Source organism: Podarcis bocagei (assembly GCF_964188305.1).
Source record: "Podarcis bocagei genome assembly, chromosome: 6".
NCBI classification, from domain to species: domain Eukaryota; kingdom Metazoa; phylum Chordata; class Lepidosauria; order Squamata; family Lacertidae; genus Podarcis; species Podarcis bocagei.
In genome coordinates, this window is record NC_138130.1 from 95,874,823 (window position 1) to 95,894,752 (window position 19,930).

General features: G+C 43.8%; 1 protein-coding gene across 1 annotated transcript in view; it reads left to right on the top strand.

Annotated features, from left to right (window-relative positions):
- DLG2 (discs large MAGUK scaffold protein 2) overlaps positions 1-19,930 on the top strand; it is a 907,935-nt gene that overhangs the window by 546,921 nt on the left and 341,084 nt on the right. The window contains exon 8 of the mRNA XM_081196960.1: positions 17,204-17,386. Within this exon, the coding sequence (XP_081053086.1) occupies positions 17,204-17,386 (183 nt within the window). The remainder of the gene's footprint in view (positions 1-17,203; positions 17,387-19,930) is intronic.

Below are 19,930 nucleotides of genomic sequence, written 5' to 3' on the forward strand. Positions count from 1 at the left end.
TACCATATTTTTTGCTCTATAGGACGCACTTTTCCCCCTCCAAAAATGAAGGGGAAATGTGTGTGTGTGTCCTATGGAGCGAATGCAGGCTTTCGCTGAAGCCTGGAGAGCAAGAGGGGTCAGTGCGCACCGACCCCTCTCACTCTCCAGGCTTCAGTCAGCTATCTGCAAGCCTTCAGAGTGCTCCAAAGGCTTGTGGATAGCAGCCTGCAGCCTGCAGCCCGGGGAGTGCAGCACCAACTACCGCTGCGCTCCCCGGGCTTCAGGCAGCTATCCGCAAGCCTTCTGAGCCCGGCGGGAGTTTTTTTTCTTTTCTTTATTCCCCCCCTTCAAACTAGGTGCGCCCTATGGTCCGGTGCGCCCTATGGAGTGAAAAATACGGTACTTATGCATGGCTATGGGTAGAAATCGGCAAATATGTCCATTTCATTTATACGGGCAATTCCCAATTTGCACGTGGGAAGTTCTTGGCACGTGTGACCACAAACCCAGAAGTGGCATGAAAAGGGGCAAAAACAACCCTACAAGAGTGCAAAAATGTCAAACGTGTCATGAAAAGAGCACCCAGCAATCCCACAAGCCTTTAGAAGTGCAATCCCAGGAGCCTTTTCACCAACCTGGAGTTTGGAGGTTTTTGGGGGGTTTTTTAGGGTTTTCAGAGGATGTTTGCAGGGTCTTTTTCTGTGGTTTCCCCAATATACGTGATTTCACTTAAATGTGTATTGTCTCAGAATGTAACCCCCCGCCTAAATGGGGGTATTCAGGTTCTGGTCCAATTAAGAACTGACTTATGGGGAAATCCTCTGGCAAAATCCTCTAGAATGAGAAACTCAGAATGCAGCAGATTTCTGACTCAGCCATTTCATTCCCAGTTCAGCGTTACGTCCCCCAACCCCAGCTCAGCTGAAGATATGCCAGAGCAACTTGCTCATGTTAGCTCAGCCAGGGCTAAAACAGCCATTTTAAAGGCTTGTTTTCTCTTTGCCAGCCTTGGGTAGAGGAGCTGCAGCAGCCCTGCATCTGGACGGGGTTCGGACCTGGTGTTATTTTATGCCTGTTTAATTCACACTAGATTGCTTTACGCCAGCTTCTTGGACACAGGATTGCTCCCTTAGCCTCAAGGAATAAGGGCTGCAAGCAAGAATACGTTGTGCAGAGCAAATGGGTATGATTGATTTCCAAAGTGTGAAGACAAACAGCAGGTAGTTGGCAAAATACTGAGTTTCTAGTACACAGGTGATGGGTCTCTTAACCTCTATTATCAAAATGCAGGAATGGTGACGAATAAAGCATGAACCAACATGATATTTCTAGGCTCTGCTCATGAAATATTTATGGCCAGCAGGAAAGAAACACTCTCTCACACACACCCCGCTCACTGTAAAGGCATTTACTTAAAAGAGAATGTGGTTTTCTTATGCTGATTTTAATTGAATTGCAAAGGAGAGTTTAACGGGTGCTTTAAAAATTGTGCCAACGCTCCTGTGCAGGGGTGTGTGTGATTTCTGTCAGGACCACAGTGTGGGAGCAAAGCGCGACATCCTCTTTCCTGTGTTTCATGTCCTGAGTTCTGATCGCACATGGGTCAACTATGTGTTTGGTATAATGCCTAGTCTTTCTTTGAACATGGTGAATCTTGCATACAATGAAATGGTTAAACTCTGGCCCCTATCTTGATTTAATGTAACTTATAGTCTGGTGGCGCTGTGGGTTAAACCACAGAGCCAAGGACTTGCCGATCAGAAGCCCGGTGGTTCGAATCCCTGCAATGAGGTGAGCTCCCGTTGCTCAGTCCCAGCTCCTGCCAACCTAGCAGTTCGAAAGCACATCAAAGTGCAAGTAGATAAATAGGTACCACTCCGGCTGGAAGGTAAACGGCGTTTCCATGTGCTGCTCTGGTTCACCAGAAGCGGCTTAGTCATGCTGGCCACATGACCTGGAAGCTGTACGCCGACTCCCTCAGCCAATAAAGTGAGATGAGCGCCGCAACCCCAGAGTCGGCCATGACTGGACCTAATGGTCAGGGGTCCTTTTACCTTTACCTTTTAACTTAAGTCTATTAATTTACCAGAAGAGGCTTAGTCATTCTGGCCACATGACCCGGAAGCTGGACGCCGGCTCCCTCGACCAATAAAGCGAGATGAGCGCCGCAACCCCAGAGTCGGCCACAACTGGACCTAATGGTCAGGTTTACCTTTACCTTATAGTCTGGCCATGAACAGACCAAAACTGCACAAATGCTTGAATGTGGGGAGAGGGAGAGGAAAGAGAAGAATCAAAAAGTACTCTCAGAATCCAAAGTAAGGAGGAACATACACAGTCAAGAGAGAGATGCTGGAACAAAGGAAGCTGACTTATTCCGAGTCAAATGATTGTTCCATCTATCTCAGCATTTCCTACTCTGTCTGGCAGCAGCTCTCCAGGGCTTCAGGCAGACATCTCTCTCAGCTGTATCTGGAGATGTCAAGGATGGATCGTGGAACCTTCTGCATAAAAAGCAGATGCCGTAGGACTGAGTTATGGGCCTAAAAAAGGCTAAGAATCAGGAAGAAGAATCAGAGGCTTAAAAAAAATAGTATTACGAACCAGAGCTGAATGGAGCTTTCATTTCTTCCACACAAATATCCTCTCTGGGTTTCCTCAATCTTTCATAATTTCAACAGCATAGAATTTAGGGCAGAAGGGGGGGGGGAAATCATTTTGTTACTGCTGTAGTTAAACTATTGGGCACAAGAAATCCTCATCTACTTTGTCTTCTGTAAATTGGGATCTAACTTCTGCTCACCCCTGTTCAAGACTGCTTGGGGTGGCCAAATGTCTTAGCTTGGCCCTGTTCTTAAAAATTTGGCATGTTTTCCAGAAACTTCTGTATTTTATATTGCACTATCAGCTCCAAATTATGGTAGGGGGAAAGCCTGTGTCTCTTGTTGGAGCCCTCTACTCCAGAATCTGTGTAATTGTATTTATATTGAGTTTCATGGAGCACCCTTTAATTCCTTCAGCATTACACAGAACCCAAGATGCCATTTTAAACTTCGCTTTGAATAAGCCTCTGCTCCAGGTCAAGGGTAATGTGCATGCCTTGTGGCATTTTATTTCAACATAATAGTTCTTCCTTGTACTTGTCATATTTGGACAGCACATCTTCTCTCACTCAGGTAATATATTTTGCGTGCTTGATCCCATTTCATGTTTGTGTAGCTTGTCAACTTTTCCCAAGTAGGGCACAAAGAAAAGTTTTACACAGCTGAAACTCTCCTTCCTGGGCACAGTGGCGTAGCGTGGGGGGTGCCAGGGGTGCCGGCCGCACCGGGCGCAACATCTGGGGGGCGCGCTCGCTGCCTCCGGAGTCGCCGAAGAGCCTCGGGCGCAGGCTGTAGCGGAGCCGCATGTCTCGCGGAACCGACGAGCTGTGCGCGCGTCCGGGCTGAAGGCGCCCAGCAGGCAGTGGCTCTCAGCGCTCGCCGCGGAGGACGCGCCAGGCAGCCCCTTCTCACAGCCCCGCCTCCGCCGCTGCTGCTGTCGCTGCTGGGCCGTTGCATTTTCCTCGCCTCTCTGCCCCCCTTCTCCTCCGGGCAAGCGGCGTCGTTTGGGCGGCAGCGCCAGCGGCAACTCGCAGGTTAGGGGTTAGGGGGGGCACAAATTACATGCCTTGCCCCGGGTGCTGACAACCCACGCTACGCCGCTGCCTGGGCATGTTTCTTCTTATTTCTTGAGAAGAGTCTAAAGTTGGGGCTGATGGGAGTTGTAGTCCAGCAATACTGGAGGGTACCTTAAGGAACAGGCATGAGATTATTGCTTGTCACATGTCTGTTTACATTCCAGCACAGTATGCTGGGAACTTCCGTTTGTGTATAGCTTTTGCTGTTCTCTCTGAGACGACATGAGAGAGAGAGAGAGACAATGTGTTTCTTTGTTCTGATTTATGTTTAATAAATCTGTAGCTGTAGCATGACTTCATATGCCTCACGCCTACTTCTGTGTGCGCAGTTGTTGTTGTTTAGTTGTTTAGTTGTGTCCGACTCTTCGTAACCCCATCGACCAGAGCACGCCAGGCACTCCTGTCTTCCACTGCCTCCCGCAGTTTGGTCAAACTCATGCTGGTAGCTTTGAGAACACTATCCAACCATCTCGTCCTCTGTCATCCCCTTCTCCTTGTGCCCTCAGTCTTTCCCAACATCAGGGTCTTTTCCAGGGAGTCCTCTCTTCTCATGAGGTGGCCAAAGTATTGGAGCCTCAGCTTCAGGATCTGTCCTTCCAGTGAGCACTCAGGGCTGATTTCCTACAGAATGGATAGGTTTGATCTTCTTGCAGTCCATGGGACTCTTGAGTCTCCTCCAACACCATAATTCAAAGGCATCAATTTTTCGGTGATCAGCCTTGTTTATGGTCCAGCTCTCACTTCCATACATCACTACTGGGAAAACCATAGCTTTAACTATATGGACCTTTGTTGGCAAGGTGATGCAGTACACTCTGCTAATTGCATGCCCTGGCTTTTGAAGTTCGGGTCGCTGATTTACATTGGAGCATGAGCTGATGAATGGAGACATCTGAGTTGGGCTTGCCAGCTGGCCTCCTGGCCCTCTGCATGTCGACAATTTGTTACCTGTGGTCTAAAGGTACATGGTGCACTTCTACTGAAGCTAAGCAGGTCTGGCTTGGAGGATTCATCCTGAATTATGATATGAAGATTGTTGTCCTGGCTGGGTTATTGCTATGTTCTATCTCCACTGTTGGAGGTAATGAAATCTACAACTCACTTCCTTGCATTGTTTTGCTTTGCTGTGTCAAAGTTGTGGTAAGGCAAAGACTATATATAAACATTTATTCAATTGCTTAAGGCACTAGAAGAATAAGCTGGCTGGAGAATTATTATGATTGCTCCATGGGATGGGTAGTTGGTGACACTGAAGATCCACAGATGAGATAGAAGCCAGACTAATCAGAAACTCACAACTGTAATAGGACGTATTTATAATGGCTAGTCCGGTGCCAGATTTGTGGTGTGTAATTGTTTCCCTGCAAAAAAAGAAAGAAAGAAAGGAGGAAGCTTATTTATTGGCTCTTACCATAAATTGAGTTTTCCCAGTCTGAAGTGTGTGTTCTGCAACAACAGAACAAGCTACATTAGTCTTTCATGCTTTAGTTCATAAGAACATAAGAACAGTCCCTCTGGATCAGGCAAAAATTCATAGAATCATAAAATTGTAGAGTTGAAAGGGACCCTGAGAGTCATATATCCAAACTGCTGCAATGCAGAGAACTGAAATAAAGCAACCATGACAGATGGCAATACAACTTGCCTCCAATAAAGGAGATTCCCCACCTTACCTCATCCAGCCCATATGGGACACTTTGTCAAAAGCCTTACTGAAATCATGATACACAATGCCCACAACATTCCCCTGATCCACCAAGCTTGAAAGAAATGAGATTCATCTGGTATGAATTGTTTTTGAGAAACCCATGGTAGGTCTTATTTTTCTAAGTTCTTACAGACTAACTGTTGTCTCCCACCACTCCTCTGCATTCAGCCAATCCATGACAACATATAATGCTGCTACTCATTCCTTCCTGTTTGGTCTACAGTGGTACCTTGGGTTACATACGCTTCAGGTTACCGACTCCGCTAACCCAGAAATATTACCTCGGGTTAAGAACTTTGCTTCAGGATGAGAACAGAAATCATGCTCCGCGGTGCAGCGGCAGTGGGAGGCCCCATTAGCTAAAGTGGTGCTTCAGGTTAAGAACAGTTTCAGGTTAATAACGGACCTCCGGAACGAATTAAGTTCTTAACCCGAGGTACCACTGTATTTCCTTTGAACAGGCTACATTCCTCAGTTCCTACATTCCAGTCACAAGCCCCATCCCACCAGGTTTCAGTAATTTCTATTAGGTCATATTTGCCATCTGTATTAAGAACTCCAATTCATCTTTCTTGCTCCCCATACTCTGTGCATTAGTATAGAGACAACTGAAACAAGAGTCATTTCCTCCAGCTGCTGTCTTCTTGTAGTTTCCTGTCATGGATTGGCTGCATACAGAGGAGTGCTAGTAGGCACATGCTGGGGAACCCCCAAGGACCCCCCCCCAAAAAAAGCAGTAAGGGAACCTCTGGCCTTCTGCATGCGAAATAGATACTTTCCCACAAAGCCAAAAGTAACTTATGATATTGTGTTGGGGAATCTGATTAAAACAATCATTATGCCATTAGGTATGGCTGAGTCATTTAACATGCTTAAAACTACCATTGGCCATTGTATAAACCTGGGGGTAAGGTCTCTATGACTGCTTCAGTATCTTCAATAACATATAGCCTGTTGCCATGGGAAGGTGCAAATTGGTTCTATCAACTATCCATTATACAGCCAAGTTATAAAATCCAAATTAATGTTCACTGTCAGCTCTGCCTATTAAGAAGAAATTACACACTCCTTGGATTTTCTTTTATCTCAAATTTTTTGATTGCTGGAGTCCTCATCCTGTTAATGCATTATTGGTAGAATAATTTAAATCTTTAATGAAGAAGCCTTCAGTAGCACAGGCTTTAATCACTATGCCCCCCCTTAAATAAAATGTTAACTTTCCACAATCAAATTCCTACATGTTCACGGTGGCCAGGGACACTTTGAATTGGAAAGAGCCAAAACCAGCAGCTTCTTTCTGGTTCTGTAATAAATGAAAAACCTTAAAAGGCACAGTGCTTTGCTTGTGGAATTGATCTTTGAATCTTTTTTCAAGATCCTTGTGCAAGTTTAATAAGACATCTTGGGGAGAGCTCCATGTATCCTTGGCATCTACAGATTTAGGATTCTATACTGTAGGTCCAGGAGAGATCTTGACCTAAGAGCTACTGCCAGTTGCGGTAAACCATAATGGTTTTTGGAAGCCATGTTGTTGTTTAGTCGTTTAGTCGTGTCCGACTCTTCGTGACCCCCTGGACCAGAGCACGCCAGGCACTCCTGTCTTCCACTGCCTCCTGCAGTTTAGTCAAACTCATGCTGGTAGCTTCGAGAACACTGTCTAACCATCTTGTCCTCTGTCGTCCCCTTCTCCTTGTGCCCTCAATCTTTCCCAGCATCAGGGTCTTTTCCAGGGAGTCTTCTCTTCTCACGAGGTGGCCAAAGTATTGGAGCCTCAGCTTCAGGATCTGTCCTTCCAGTGAGCACTCAGGGCTGATTTCCTTCAGAATGGATAGGTTTAATCTTCTTGCAGTCCATGGGATTCTCAAGAGTCTCCTCCAGCACCAGAATTCAAAAGCATCGATTCTTCGGCGACCAACCTTCTTTATGGTCCAGCTCTCACTTCCATACATCACTACTGGGAAAACCATAGCTTTAACTATATGGACCTTTGTTGGCAAAGTGATGTCTCTGCTTTTTAAGATGCTGCCTAAGTTTGCCATCGCCTTTCTCCTTTGGAAGCCATACTGGCCTCCATTACAAGCAGGCCTTCTCAATTGCTTTTCCAGATCTTTGATTAGCCCCTTCTGGGTTTCCTTCACCCTCTTGGCATGGTCATTGTTGTTGGGCCACATGTCTAACACAGACATTTTGCCTGTGTGCTGAAGGAACTGCACTGGATGCTGATCAGTTACAGATAGGTAGCCGTGTTGGTCTGCCATAGTCAAAATAAAAAAATTCCTTCCAGTAGCACCTTAAAGACCAACTAAGTTAGTTCTTGGTATGAGCTTTCGTGTGCATGCACACTTCTTCAGATACACTGAAACAGAAGTTGCCAGATCCTTCTATATAGTGAGAAGGTGGGGAGGGGTATTACTCAGAAGGGTGGTGGGAATAGGTCTGCAATAGGTCTTACAGGAAAAGGCAAGGGGTGAGAAGGTGAAAAATTCCTTTGTAGTAAAACAGCTACTTTACTAGTAGCTACTTTACTAGTAGCTACTTTACTAGTAGTCTATTTCAGGAATAGACTGGAAAGAGAAGCTGCTGAATTGCAACTCATTACCAAACTCAAAACCATGGAGAGACCTGGTCTGAACAAAGACACTGGATTCTTATCTCATTATACATGACTAGCCATTTTTCACCTTCTCACCCCTTGCCTTTTCCTGTAAGACCTATTGCAGTCGTTAAGAGTCGTCAACAGGCTCATCTCAGCTATCTGCCAATCTCCCATTCCCACCACCCTTCTGAGTAATACCCCTCCCCACCTTCTCACTATATAGAAGGATCTGGCAACTTCTGTTTCAGTGTATCTGAAGAAGTGTGCATGCACACGAAAGCTCATACCAAGAACTAACTTAGTTGGTCTTTAAGGTGCTACTGGAAGGAATTTTTTTATTTAGGATGCTGATCAGTTACTGGCCCATGTTCAGGGTCTTGTTAACAGATAAAGCACTGGACAACTCAGAACCAGATTACACGGGAACAAGAGAAGAGCCTGCTGGATCAGGTCAGTGGTCCAGGCCCACCTCATCCAGCATCCTATTCTCCCAGTGGCCAACCAGATGCCTATGGAAGCCCGTAAACAGGACCTGAGAACAACAGCAAGGCTCTGCACCTCCTGTTGGCTGCCATTTTGCTTCCCCACAATCCCCTGGAATGACACTATGTGATGACATTGCTTCATGGGGGGGGGGAGGCAGGGGAGGAGGAGGAGATGGTAGCCAGCAAAAATAGCAAGGAGGTAGGAGTACAGAGATAACTTTTGTCCCCACCTTTTGAAAACATAAGTAGGGATGGTGAAATGTGAAAGGACAGTGAATTGGGTAGTCTTGAAAGGAGTATCATGAAAAGATAATTTCTGAGCACTAAAGGCCTGGATAGTGTATTTTGAGCTGATTTTGGTCAACAGAGAACACTAAAACAGTGGTCTCTAATTTGTCTTACTCTGATGTTAAAGCTTTTAGATATCCCAAAGTAAGACTGTTAGTCAGTTGTCAGAAAATGTTCTCTGAGTGAAGAAAAATTATTGTTCATACAGAAATTTCTTTGAACAGAACATTATGCATTTTAAAATATTACCATAAATGTGCATAAATCTTAAGGGGGGACGAGACCTATCCTTTTCTGAGATTTAAGCTTAGGCTTTTTTCTTCTTCAATTTTTGGCCTGAATCTAATTTTTAGTTTCTTTCTCTTCATTTTGTTGGACTATTTTCATGATGCAATGGAATGAAAAGTGGTGTGTGCTTCCTGTTGCATGCTGTTCCATCCTGTTGGAGACAATTTGTGAATACTTCTTTTTTAAAGGGGGGCTTTTCAGTGCTCCTCAATGCATTTACCAGTAAAATCTGTGATTTATATGTATATTTTAAATATGAAATGCATAGTTTGGGTGCATTTCTTGCATGCCAGCAATGGATGGCAAAATCTGGAGAAATGAGCAATCCCACCAGGAGTTGTGTCTCAATTTACCAGCAAGTCTGGGTTGGTACACTGTGAAAAGAAAAACAAACAAATTCTTTCCCTATCTCTTAAGACTTAAGTGGAGGGAGAATCCACATAGAGTGAGCTGGTAAACATTGGGATACCTTTGCAGAACATCATGAAATTTTGTTGCCTGCCGTGCTTGATGGTACAGTGGTACCTCGAATTACATACACTTCAGGTTACATACGCTTCAGGTTACCGACTCTGCTAACCCAGAAATATTGCTTCAGGTTAAGAACTTTGCTTCAGGATGAGAACAGAAATTGTGCTCCGGTGGCACGGCAGCAGCAGGAGGCCCCATTAGCTAAAGTGGTGCTTCAGGTTAAGAACAGTTTCAGGTTAAGTACAGACCTCCGGAACGAATTAAGTACTTAGCCCGAGGTACCACTGTACATACTTTTTCCTCCTTGCATCCTTTTGAGAAACTTGGGAGTGGAGTGTAAATAGTATTTATCCAACTGTAGTTTACTGTAAGGTGATTACGATTTCATCAGTCTCCATCTTCTTTCTGCACTTCTGGCTGGAGGGGGAAATCTGTTCCATCAGAGTCTATTCTTCCCTGGCTCCTGGCTTTTCCTCTCAGAACCTGATTAGTAATTTTTATTTTCCCAGATGTGCCTTTGTTTCCCATATGCGTGTTCTGCCCAGAGCAATTTTGTCTAGATGTTTATTTTTAGTTTGCATGCTCGGTGTTTGAGATGGATGTAGCTGTGGTGATCGGCTGTGATTTTAGAGCAGTTTCAATGGATGAACGACATTTGTGTTACCCAATGTAAAAATAAAATAAAAAATTGTACCCCAAATTGATTGACATTTTCTGTCCAATTGAAGTAGGTCAGACTTAAGCTATGAAGCATATTGTGACAGATAGAGGGAAAACATAATACACAGTCGTATATCTAGTTCAAATTAAGGGGAGGAGTTCTAATTCTATTATTATTGTTGTTAATATTATTACTATTATTAATATTAATATTATTATTATTGAATTAAAACCACAAATTGGGTTTTTCTAATGACAGTTGGTGGTTCTGGATATGCATTATGTGATGAATTTTATAGATGGATAGATGATAGGTTGAAAGATCAATGTCAAAGGTGAAGCAGTGTGCCTTCAGCAAAAAATGTAACCCATATAATGGTTACATTCTAGATGTACTTCTGTGGGGAAGGAGTTCCACAACTTAGGGGCTGCCTCAGAGAATGCCCTCTTGGGGCCACCACTACCCTAAGCTTCTGAGGGTAGCAGAACCACACAGTGGGCCCCCTTGCTAATCTCAACACTTGAGAGGGCCTCTAGAGAAGGAGGTGGTCTTTCTGTGGATGCTAGCAGATACAGTGCTTCTGTGGGTGCCAGTGTTGGCACCTGGAGGGAGCTCATTGCAGAGTGTCTTCTTTCTTTCTTTCTTTCTTTCTTTCTTTCTTTCTTTCTTTCTTTCTTTCATGTGGAGAACTTGGGCTCAAGACTGGCGAAATGAGAAACTGGGAGAAACAAATTGACAGATGTGCTTATTCCAGTGGCCACTGCTGCTCTGTTTTCTGCTTCTTCCCTTACATAATGAATATACTGTATTTTTCCATGTATAAGACTAGGTCCCCCCCAAAAAAGTCAAAAATTAGGGGGCGTCTTATACCCGGATACATCTCACCCATTTTCTTAAATCTGAGTCCCCCAAAATAGGGGGCGTCTTATACATGGGGGCGTCTTATAAATGGGAAAATATGGTATGTCCAACTGAAAATACCCAGTCAGTTGTCCTGATCTTAGAATAGCTCAGTCAGAAGAGCATGATACTCTTAATCTCCGGATTGTGGATTCAAACCCCACATTGGGCATAAGATTCAAGCATTACACAGGGTTGGACTAGGCGAGCCTTGTGGTCTTGTCCAACTCTTTAGTTCTCTGATTCCACTCTACATCGTGGAATAGCCAAAAACTACTGCCAGATAGCCGCCTTTGACTCAGTTCCCAGGACCAGACTCTGGGACAAGCTTTGGGCCACTACCATCGATAGAAGGCTACTATATTTAATTCAGGTAGTACATTCAAATACGGCCCTTAGAGTCAGGTGCTGCCAGCTAGGGCACTTAACAGACCCCATTAAAACATTTAAGGGTGTTAGGCAAGGATGCCTTTTGGCCCCTTTATTATTTAATTTTTATTTAAATAACCGGGTAACCACTCTCCATAACCTTGACTTCCACCCTCCAAAGTTAGCACATCACGGTTCTGCTTTATGCAGACGACATGGTAATGCTATCCAGTACCCCCATAGGGCTTAGAAGAGCGCTAAGAAAATTACCGTATTTTTCGCTCTATAACACGCAGATTTTTTCTCCTAAAAAGGAAGGGGAAATGTCTGTGCGTGTTATGGAGCGAATGTGTGGAAAAATAAGGCAAAAATCAAACCGCGCTTCAGGGAGAAGGGAGCTCCATGATACAGGAAGTGGCAGCTTTCCTGCATTCTGCCTCAGGGTCTTACTGCCCGCCCTCTCTGTTTCCTTGCTGTGTTTGCTCAAACGGAACAAAGAGCAGGGAAAGCCCCTCCCCTCCAGGCAAGTAGAGAGGGAAAGCAGAGCGTCCGAACAAAGAGCAGGAAAAGCCCCTCCCCTCCAGGCAAGTAGAGAGGGAAAGCAGAGCGTCCGTCCTTCTATCCTGTCCCTGCTCCGGAGGAACAATGTTTGTGAAGGGAAGAGAGACTACAGGTTCGGCTTAAAATTCTGATTTGACTTCCTGCTTTTTGTTTTTGGAGACACACAGCATTCAAATATGCTTTCTTCCATTTAAAGAGGGAGAGAGAGAGAGAGAGAGCCCACGCTGGCTGGCTTGTGTGGGTGGGTGGGGGGAAACTTTTGCCTTCCTTTCCTCACGTTATAGCCCTCTCCTGCATTCTTAGCCTTCTGTGTTTTTCCTTCCCTCCCCACTTAAAATGTGGTTACAAAGCATGGATCCACATGGATCCTCAGGATCTTTGCATTGGGTCACCCCAAATTCACCATCAGAGCACACAGCATGCCCATGGCTACAGCCTGCCCCCCCCCCAAAAAAAATCACGCACCCACTGTTGCCTGGGGCTGCAATGGTGCAAAAACGTGGTTACAAAGCATGGATCCACATGGATCCTCAGGATCTTTGCATTGGGTCAGCCAAAATTCACCATCAGATCACATGTCTGTGGCCACAGCATGAAGCACAAAAATGATACGTCCACTGTTTCATTCAGAATATTTTTTCCCTTGTTTTCCTCCTCTAAAAACGATGTGCGTGTTATGGTCAGGTGCGTGTTATAGAGCGAAAAATACGGTAGCTGCCTATTGTGCCTCAAAATAAATTATCAGAAGACCAAAATTCTTGCTTTTTTTGGGGGGGGGGACCAAAGCTCAGAAACTGGAAACTTCAAGGCCAAAATTTAGAACAAACATTGCCAGATAATCAGTGCAATGGGCAAAAAAAAGTCTTACACAACCCATCTTCCCTACATTGTACTGCTACCAATCAGGCATGCAAATGGGTTCATGGTTTTTAGCAAATGCTTTTGGTTACATTGCAAATAAGACACATAGCACAAGGCACGGTGCCTGCTCCAAGGGCGGTCTGTATTGCAATAGTGGCTGGTGGCAGTAATTCATTACTGCATAATAGATGTAGTAATGCATTGTTACAGCTATAATGAAGTGTTTCCGTTATTGCACATGACAGTTTTTATGCTCGTCGTGATATTAAGCTATGTAATGAGAGCGTCTAGCAAGGTGGAAAACATGGTTTTAACTCATACGTTGCATTGTTCGTGGCGCTAGAGATTCCTCTTTCACCACAGAAACGGACTGTGTGAAATGAGAAATTAGTTCTTCAGTAGGGTTCACTTGCTGGACACAGAATAGGGTGGAAATGTATCAGTGATGGTTGAAAAGCCTCTAGCACCATAAATAAGATTCACAGAATTGTAGAATTGGAAGAGAACCCAAGGGTCATCTACCTGTATGCAGTGCATAGATGGTTTGTGGTTCATGGACTAGAGGTTTCCCTAACAAAGGTGCCTTTTGAAGACCTTTTCATAGAATTCAAAGCTCCCCAGCTGTTGTCTCCTTCCTTGCTTGAAGGAATCTTTAGGCCACCAGTTAAAATTGTGACTTGCTACAAAGGACCAAGTAGCAAGCAATGTGAAAGATCCCTGGCTTGGACTGTGGAAAGCCTACGGTGGAGCTGCATTTGGGGGCCCCTGAAGCTTGAGCAGCTATGGGGACTGCTTTGCAACCAGCAAGGAGGTCTGGGTAACCACTGCCATCATTTTCAATGGGGTTGTTCCACTATAACTACTACTACTACTACTACTACTACTACTACTACTACTACTACTACTACAGTACATCTCAGGTTTTGATTAACATTGCTATACTGGATTGTTGCAAATGTCAAAGTCACTGATGTGAATTAAAAAATCCTATGCTTTATAGTTTTTGAGGGGTTTTTTTTGGGGGGGGTGTTGATGCACTTTTTAAAGCAAAAAAATTAGGCAATGTGGACTAAAGTCACTTCTGGGGCTCCAAAACCATAATCGATGGATCAGTTCATTATTATGTTGTGGTTCTGATACATGTTATGAATGTAGAAGATGACAGGTTCTAAGAATCTGACACAGGAAATAACAGAGGAAGGGTTAGAGTCAAATGTCAGCAGGTGTAAACATGGGGGAATTGTGCTTTTATTTCAGAAACATATACTTAAGCTCACAGTAAGGTGTAGGAATAAGGACTGTGCCAACAGTTCAGCTAGTTATTGAGGTTTAATACCTTCCGGTCCTTGACTAGGAAGAAATCTGTGTTTAAATATGAGGACTGGGTGGTTCTCAGGTCATGTTTTCCCTTCTCCTATGGCAGGTATGGAGAATCTGTGGCCCTCCAAATGTTGGTAGACTCCAGCTCTGCATCAACCCCAGCCAGTATGGTCAATGGTCAGGGATGATGGGAGTTGTAGTTCAGCTACACCTGCAGGGCTACGAATTCTCATTCTCTGTCCTATGCTAATTATAACTCTCTGTTGGGGTTGTTATCTGCCACACATGTGAGAGCTATTAATCACTGAACCAAACAGAATTCTTCCAGAGACCATTAAGTCAAACATATTATGCATCTACATTAAACCCGGCAATAGTGTATTACAAACAAACAGCCTTTAAATGGTTTTTAAAATAAATCTCCATTCTGGATGCAAAAATCAATTAGCTGCTGCTGAAGAATGCAAATTTTAATGGGAAGCTGAGTCATCCCCGGCTTCGTCACATTATAGTTCTTCAACTCTTTTCCTAGAAAACCACAAGTTCTCTTCTGATAGCCACTACGGCATGACATGCTTTCTAATAAGAGACAGAGCAAAAATCAGGAAGCCACCCTGTTCGAATCTCATCTATTCTGTGGACTCATTTGGTAGCCTTAAGCACACAATTCTTTCTCAGCCTCATTCATCCCATCTGTAATATGGAGGGCAATCATAAGACGTGCTCTATGAGGAGCTGGTTCCAGGCACCAGGTCTGTTGGCAGACCAGCTTTGTGTTACAAAGACATCTGCAAACATGACAAGAAGGTTGGCAACATCATGTGGGGATCCCTGGCAGACAACCGTAGTGCATGAAAACAGGTAGTCAAGGTTGTGTATCCGCAACTGTGACCAGAGGAGGAATGGTGCAGCCAGTGTGGTGTAGTGGTTAAGAGCGGTAGACTCGTAATCTGGTGAACCGGGTTCGCTTCCCCGCTCCTCCACATGCAGCTGCTGGGTGACCTTGGGCTAGTCACACTTCTTTGAAGTCTCTCAGCCCCACTCACCTCACAGAGTGTTTGTTTTTTATGATATTTATTAAAGTTTCAAAGAAAAGATTACATAAATAAAATGAGAAAAAGAAAAAAGAAAGAAATAAAAAAGAAGAAAAAATACAGAAAAAAGATAATAAACATTTAAAAAACACATCAATCTTTCCGTACCTTACATTTCATTTCCTTGATTCCCTTACCTCCTCACACCTCCCTTTTTTGTATTCCAGTTCTATTAATTAATTCAGCAATTTCTTTCCCTCTTTGTTTTTATCTTAATCCTTTAACTTAATAAATTATGTTTGGATTTTCACCTGTTAACAATCCATTTTTACATACACCTTAATAACATTGCTGCTAAAACCACTTAACTTCATTCAGACATCATTCTAACATTCATTAATTTTGCAATATTTCTGTAAATAGTCTTTAAATTTCTTCCAATCTTCTTCCGCCGACTCTTCTCCCTGGTCTCGGATTCTGCCAGTCATTTCCGCCAATTCCATATAATCCATCACCTTCATCTGCCATTCTTCCAGAGTGGGCAAATCTTGTGTCTTCCAATACTTTGCAATAAGTGTTCTTGCTGCTGTTGTAGCATACATAAAAAAAGTTCTGTCCTTCTTTGGCACTCACAGAGTGTTTGTTGTGGAGGAGGAAGGGAAAGGAGAATGTTAGCCGCTTTGAGACTCCTTAGGGTAGTGATAAAGTGGGATATCAAATCCAAACTCCTCCTCCATGGTGCATCTGCCCCACTGTGCTCACAGTGGCCAACCAATTACCTCTGGGAAGTCCACAAGCAGGGCCATCAGGAAACATTCATTTCATGTTGCAGCAGGAGATGAGTTAAGACAGCTCTTATTGCTAGCTCTGCTGGAAGCAGCTGCATGGACACCCATCCCACCTGGCTGCGTCAAAGGTATCAGTGAGACAATACAGACCTATCTTGGCTGGGACCAGTTTGCATTTGTCTCCTCCTCTTCCCAAATTGCCTGCCAAAGTGATCATTCCATGTGGCTGTTACAGGGCAGTGTGTAAGAGTTGAAAGCCTGGCTTTTGTTCTGCCCTCCCTTTTCTTTTGCATCATGTTTCTTAGAAGGTTGGCCATTACTCTACACTGTAAACCAGACGCGCAGTATCGAAATACAGTAAACAAAACATGACATGGCTTCCCTTTACCACCCTTTATCACCACCTGAGCTTCTTATCTCGGAAATCCCAGAGCACAAATATTCCTTCCCAGCCAAGCTAAAATCTGCTTTCTTCCGATTGTAAAGATGAGATACATGGTGTGTGTGTGTGTGTGTGTGTGTGTGTGTGTGTGTGTGTGTGTTTCTTGATGACCCTTCTGTTTATCACCCTCTGGTTTTTCATAGGCTAGCTGTTCTGTTTCCTTACAGAAGGGCTATTCTGATGACAACTGCATGCATATCTGCTTTAGAAAAAGACGGAGGGAAGGCTTTTCTGCTTGGGAAAAGGAGGAGGAGAAACTGAATTGTGTAGCTCCCCTCCCCTGCTTAGGATCCTCCTATGACTTTCTTTTCATCATTCCACAAGGGAGTGGAGGGTCTTGTAGTTTAGCCTTGTAAACCCAGCTGTGTAGAGCATTGATTGCTTCTGCCTGAAGCAGGGATGCTGTCAAGTTGCTCTGCGAGTTGAGTCATCTATTGACAAAGAGCTACTAGCCAGCAGATGATGCTGTGCAGCTCTACTCTCCGGGCTCCCACGATGCTCCGCTTATAGCAGCTGTCAAAGGTACTTGGAGGCTCTGCAGAACAGGACTTTTGCATCTGCTGAGAGAAGAAGAGAGAGGGAGGGTGTGCGTGTGTTGGGAAGAACTTTGACACCGGTGCAACATGAACGCCTATCTTCCTAGGCAGCACAGCTGCTGCAGGGGGTCTGAAGGGGCTGACCTTGCCAGAGGTGTGCCAACACTGCCTAGGGAGGCCCACTATCCCTGTGGATGGCGGCAGAACTCCCAGGGGGGCTGCTGTCGTCCGCAGGCGTTGCCACTCTCCGCTTCTGGACCCCATGGTCCAACTCTGACGCAGCCCAGGACTAAGTGTAGCACGTCGTGGGACAATGTGCAGAAAAGCCCCCCGAAAACCTTAGCTAAGGCAAAAGGGGCAGGAGGGGAATGGTGGACGGATTGCACCTGCCCCCACAGCTGGTACCACCCAGTACAGGTGAGATCCTTTTTTCCCTTAAGTCTCTCCAACTCAATGGACTCTTGAAGTCCAGGCAGGAAAAGGAAAGGAAAAGTTACACACATTGCCTTTTGGATTATAAAGTTTTCAGGCGAAGGCTGGAGGACTGCTTAGTGAGGTTGCTTTTTTATAGCAGTGAGGTGTGCTGTTCATTTTTCACAGGCATCGTTCTAAAAGTATGGACAGATGGGAGACCTTGCAATGTTCCTGTGTGCTTTTTCCTTCTCTTTTAATGTACTAATTTCTTTGGGGTGGGTAGGAAGTATTCCCTTGCCTCACGCTTGGTGGCTTTGCTGCATTTGACATTCGCATGGGAAAAATTGAGTGTGGTGTCCTTTTAGTACAGTATACTTTTTAAATGATGCATTTACTGAGGAATGGGGATGAATTACATTGCAAAATCTTAGATCTATGTAAAAAGATCATACAGCCTCCTTCTCCCCGTTCACTTTTTTGTGTGTGATTTATATGGGTGGTATCCAACGATAGTCATATATGGAGCAGACCCTGTAAAATAAGTGTACTCAAATTCATTGATTCCGATGAGTCTACTCTGAGTACAACTTACTTGGATATCACTTGGATATGTTTATTTCTCTAAGATGTACTTTGATTACTTTGGTTATGCTTAAGATAAACTGAGAAATGGAAAACTAATTTCTCACTGATTCTTCCATGACTAGTAATACTGAAAAATATCTGTACTTCTCTCAATCTGCTCCACACATACGCAAATGCTTGTGTGTGTCCCCTACTACACACACACACAATTTCTCTGTCAGTCACTGTAATCTTATTCAGAAACTTCTGCTTCAGTACCCTGCCAAATCTTTGTGGTGCCTTTTTAATTACTTGAATTAATATAATGTCATGAGGAGAAGAATAAGGAACCAAAAGCTGAATAAAGTATTATGATGGTGCAGAGTGTAAGAGTCCTTCTAAGCACATAGATGTTTGCTTTGTAGAATTTTTTTAAAATAATAATAAAAAATTAATAGAAAAGCAGTGTAACACCACATTTCAGTACAGCCGTGTTGGCTTTAGTCTGTGCAGTGTGATATATATATATTTCTTTCCACAAGGAACAAAACACACATCTTACTTACAACATAACACTCTCAGGGTATGGGGAAATGAAGCCTAATGTTTGAAAAATTCAGCTTGTCAGTCTCATTTTCTCTGCCTGTAGTGTTACATTTTGGAAGACGGGTTAGGTCTCAGTTTCCTGAAAGAGAAAGTGTAAAGGAAATGCACTTTGAATATAACTGAATATTGCAATGTTGTTGTTGTTAGCACTGCTGCTGTTATTAAATACTGATCTGAAATTGAAAACATTTTAAAAGGTGTAGTGGGCTGTGCTACACATGTAAGGATGTATTCAGAACCATCAGTTTGCAGAGTGACATTTTAAATAGGAAAGAAAAAGGGGTGGTCTCTGCCCTCAGTAAGTTTACAATCTATAGATTGTTGGCAGGGGAAAGCTGCTTTCAAAGAAGTACTCTGGGGGCAAAGGCCACAGCCACACCATATGCTTATGAACTCTTATACTACGTTAACAGTTATTGACACACACACCCCAAGAATCCGGGTGCTATTGATTGGTAAGTGTGCTGAGGGGTCTCTTAACAGCTCCCAGAACCCTTAACCATCTAAAGTTCCCAGGATCCTTTGCTCCTCAATAGCATATTACTGGTTTTGATTAGTGTAAGAAGGTATTAAGCTGACATGTTTTCTATCTGGGTATTTAAAGGTTTCTAATAGTCCTGGTTCCCAACTAGCACACAGCCAAAAATGCCCACTACTGTTAGTTTTAAAATCTATCAGTATATTCCCTAGTATTTGGAATTGGAAGTAGAAAAGGATGTTAGATGCCTTTATTACTTTCCCATTAAATGGAGCATATTAGACCCCAAAGCATCTTTGTACTGAGGATAAAACTAAGCAATGCTGTTATAAAAGTCTGTAGCAATAATTAAAAGGTGTTCTTTCAGTGCAATCTCCCTGAGTCGGGTTTTCTGAGGCTGGTAATGGGGTTTTGCAAGGGTTTTGTTTCTGTTTTTAAAAAGATTATCTTAGAGTCAACACATTCACCCAAAATTACATAATCCAGATCAAAGTAATGGGATAAGAATGCAGGTCAAAAAAAAGATTAAATTGCTACTGTATTGGAGTGTGGGATTGTTTACATTGTAAAGCAAACTATTGGAAGATTGGAAGAGGGTTCCACTGCCCTCAGAAGCTCAGGATGGTGGCAGAGGCCTGGGAGAGGGCCTTCTCTGTGGCAGCTCCTAATTTGTTGAACTCCCCACAGAAAAAATAAAAAAAATCCTTCCAGTAGCACCTTAAAGACCAACTAAGTTAGTTCTTGGTATGAGCTTTCGTGTGCATGCACACTTCTTCAGATACACTCCCCAACTCCCCACAGAAAGTATGCAGCTTTCAATGAATGCTGAAGACACACATTTGTACTCTGCCCTTTGTCACCTGGTGTGTGTGTGTGAACCCATCCTATTCTTGTGACTG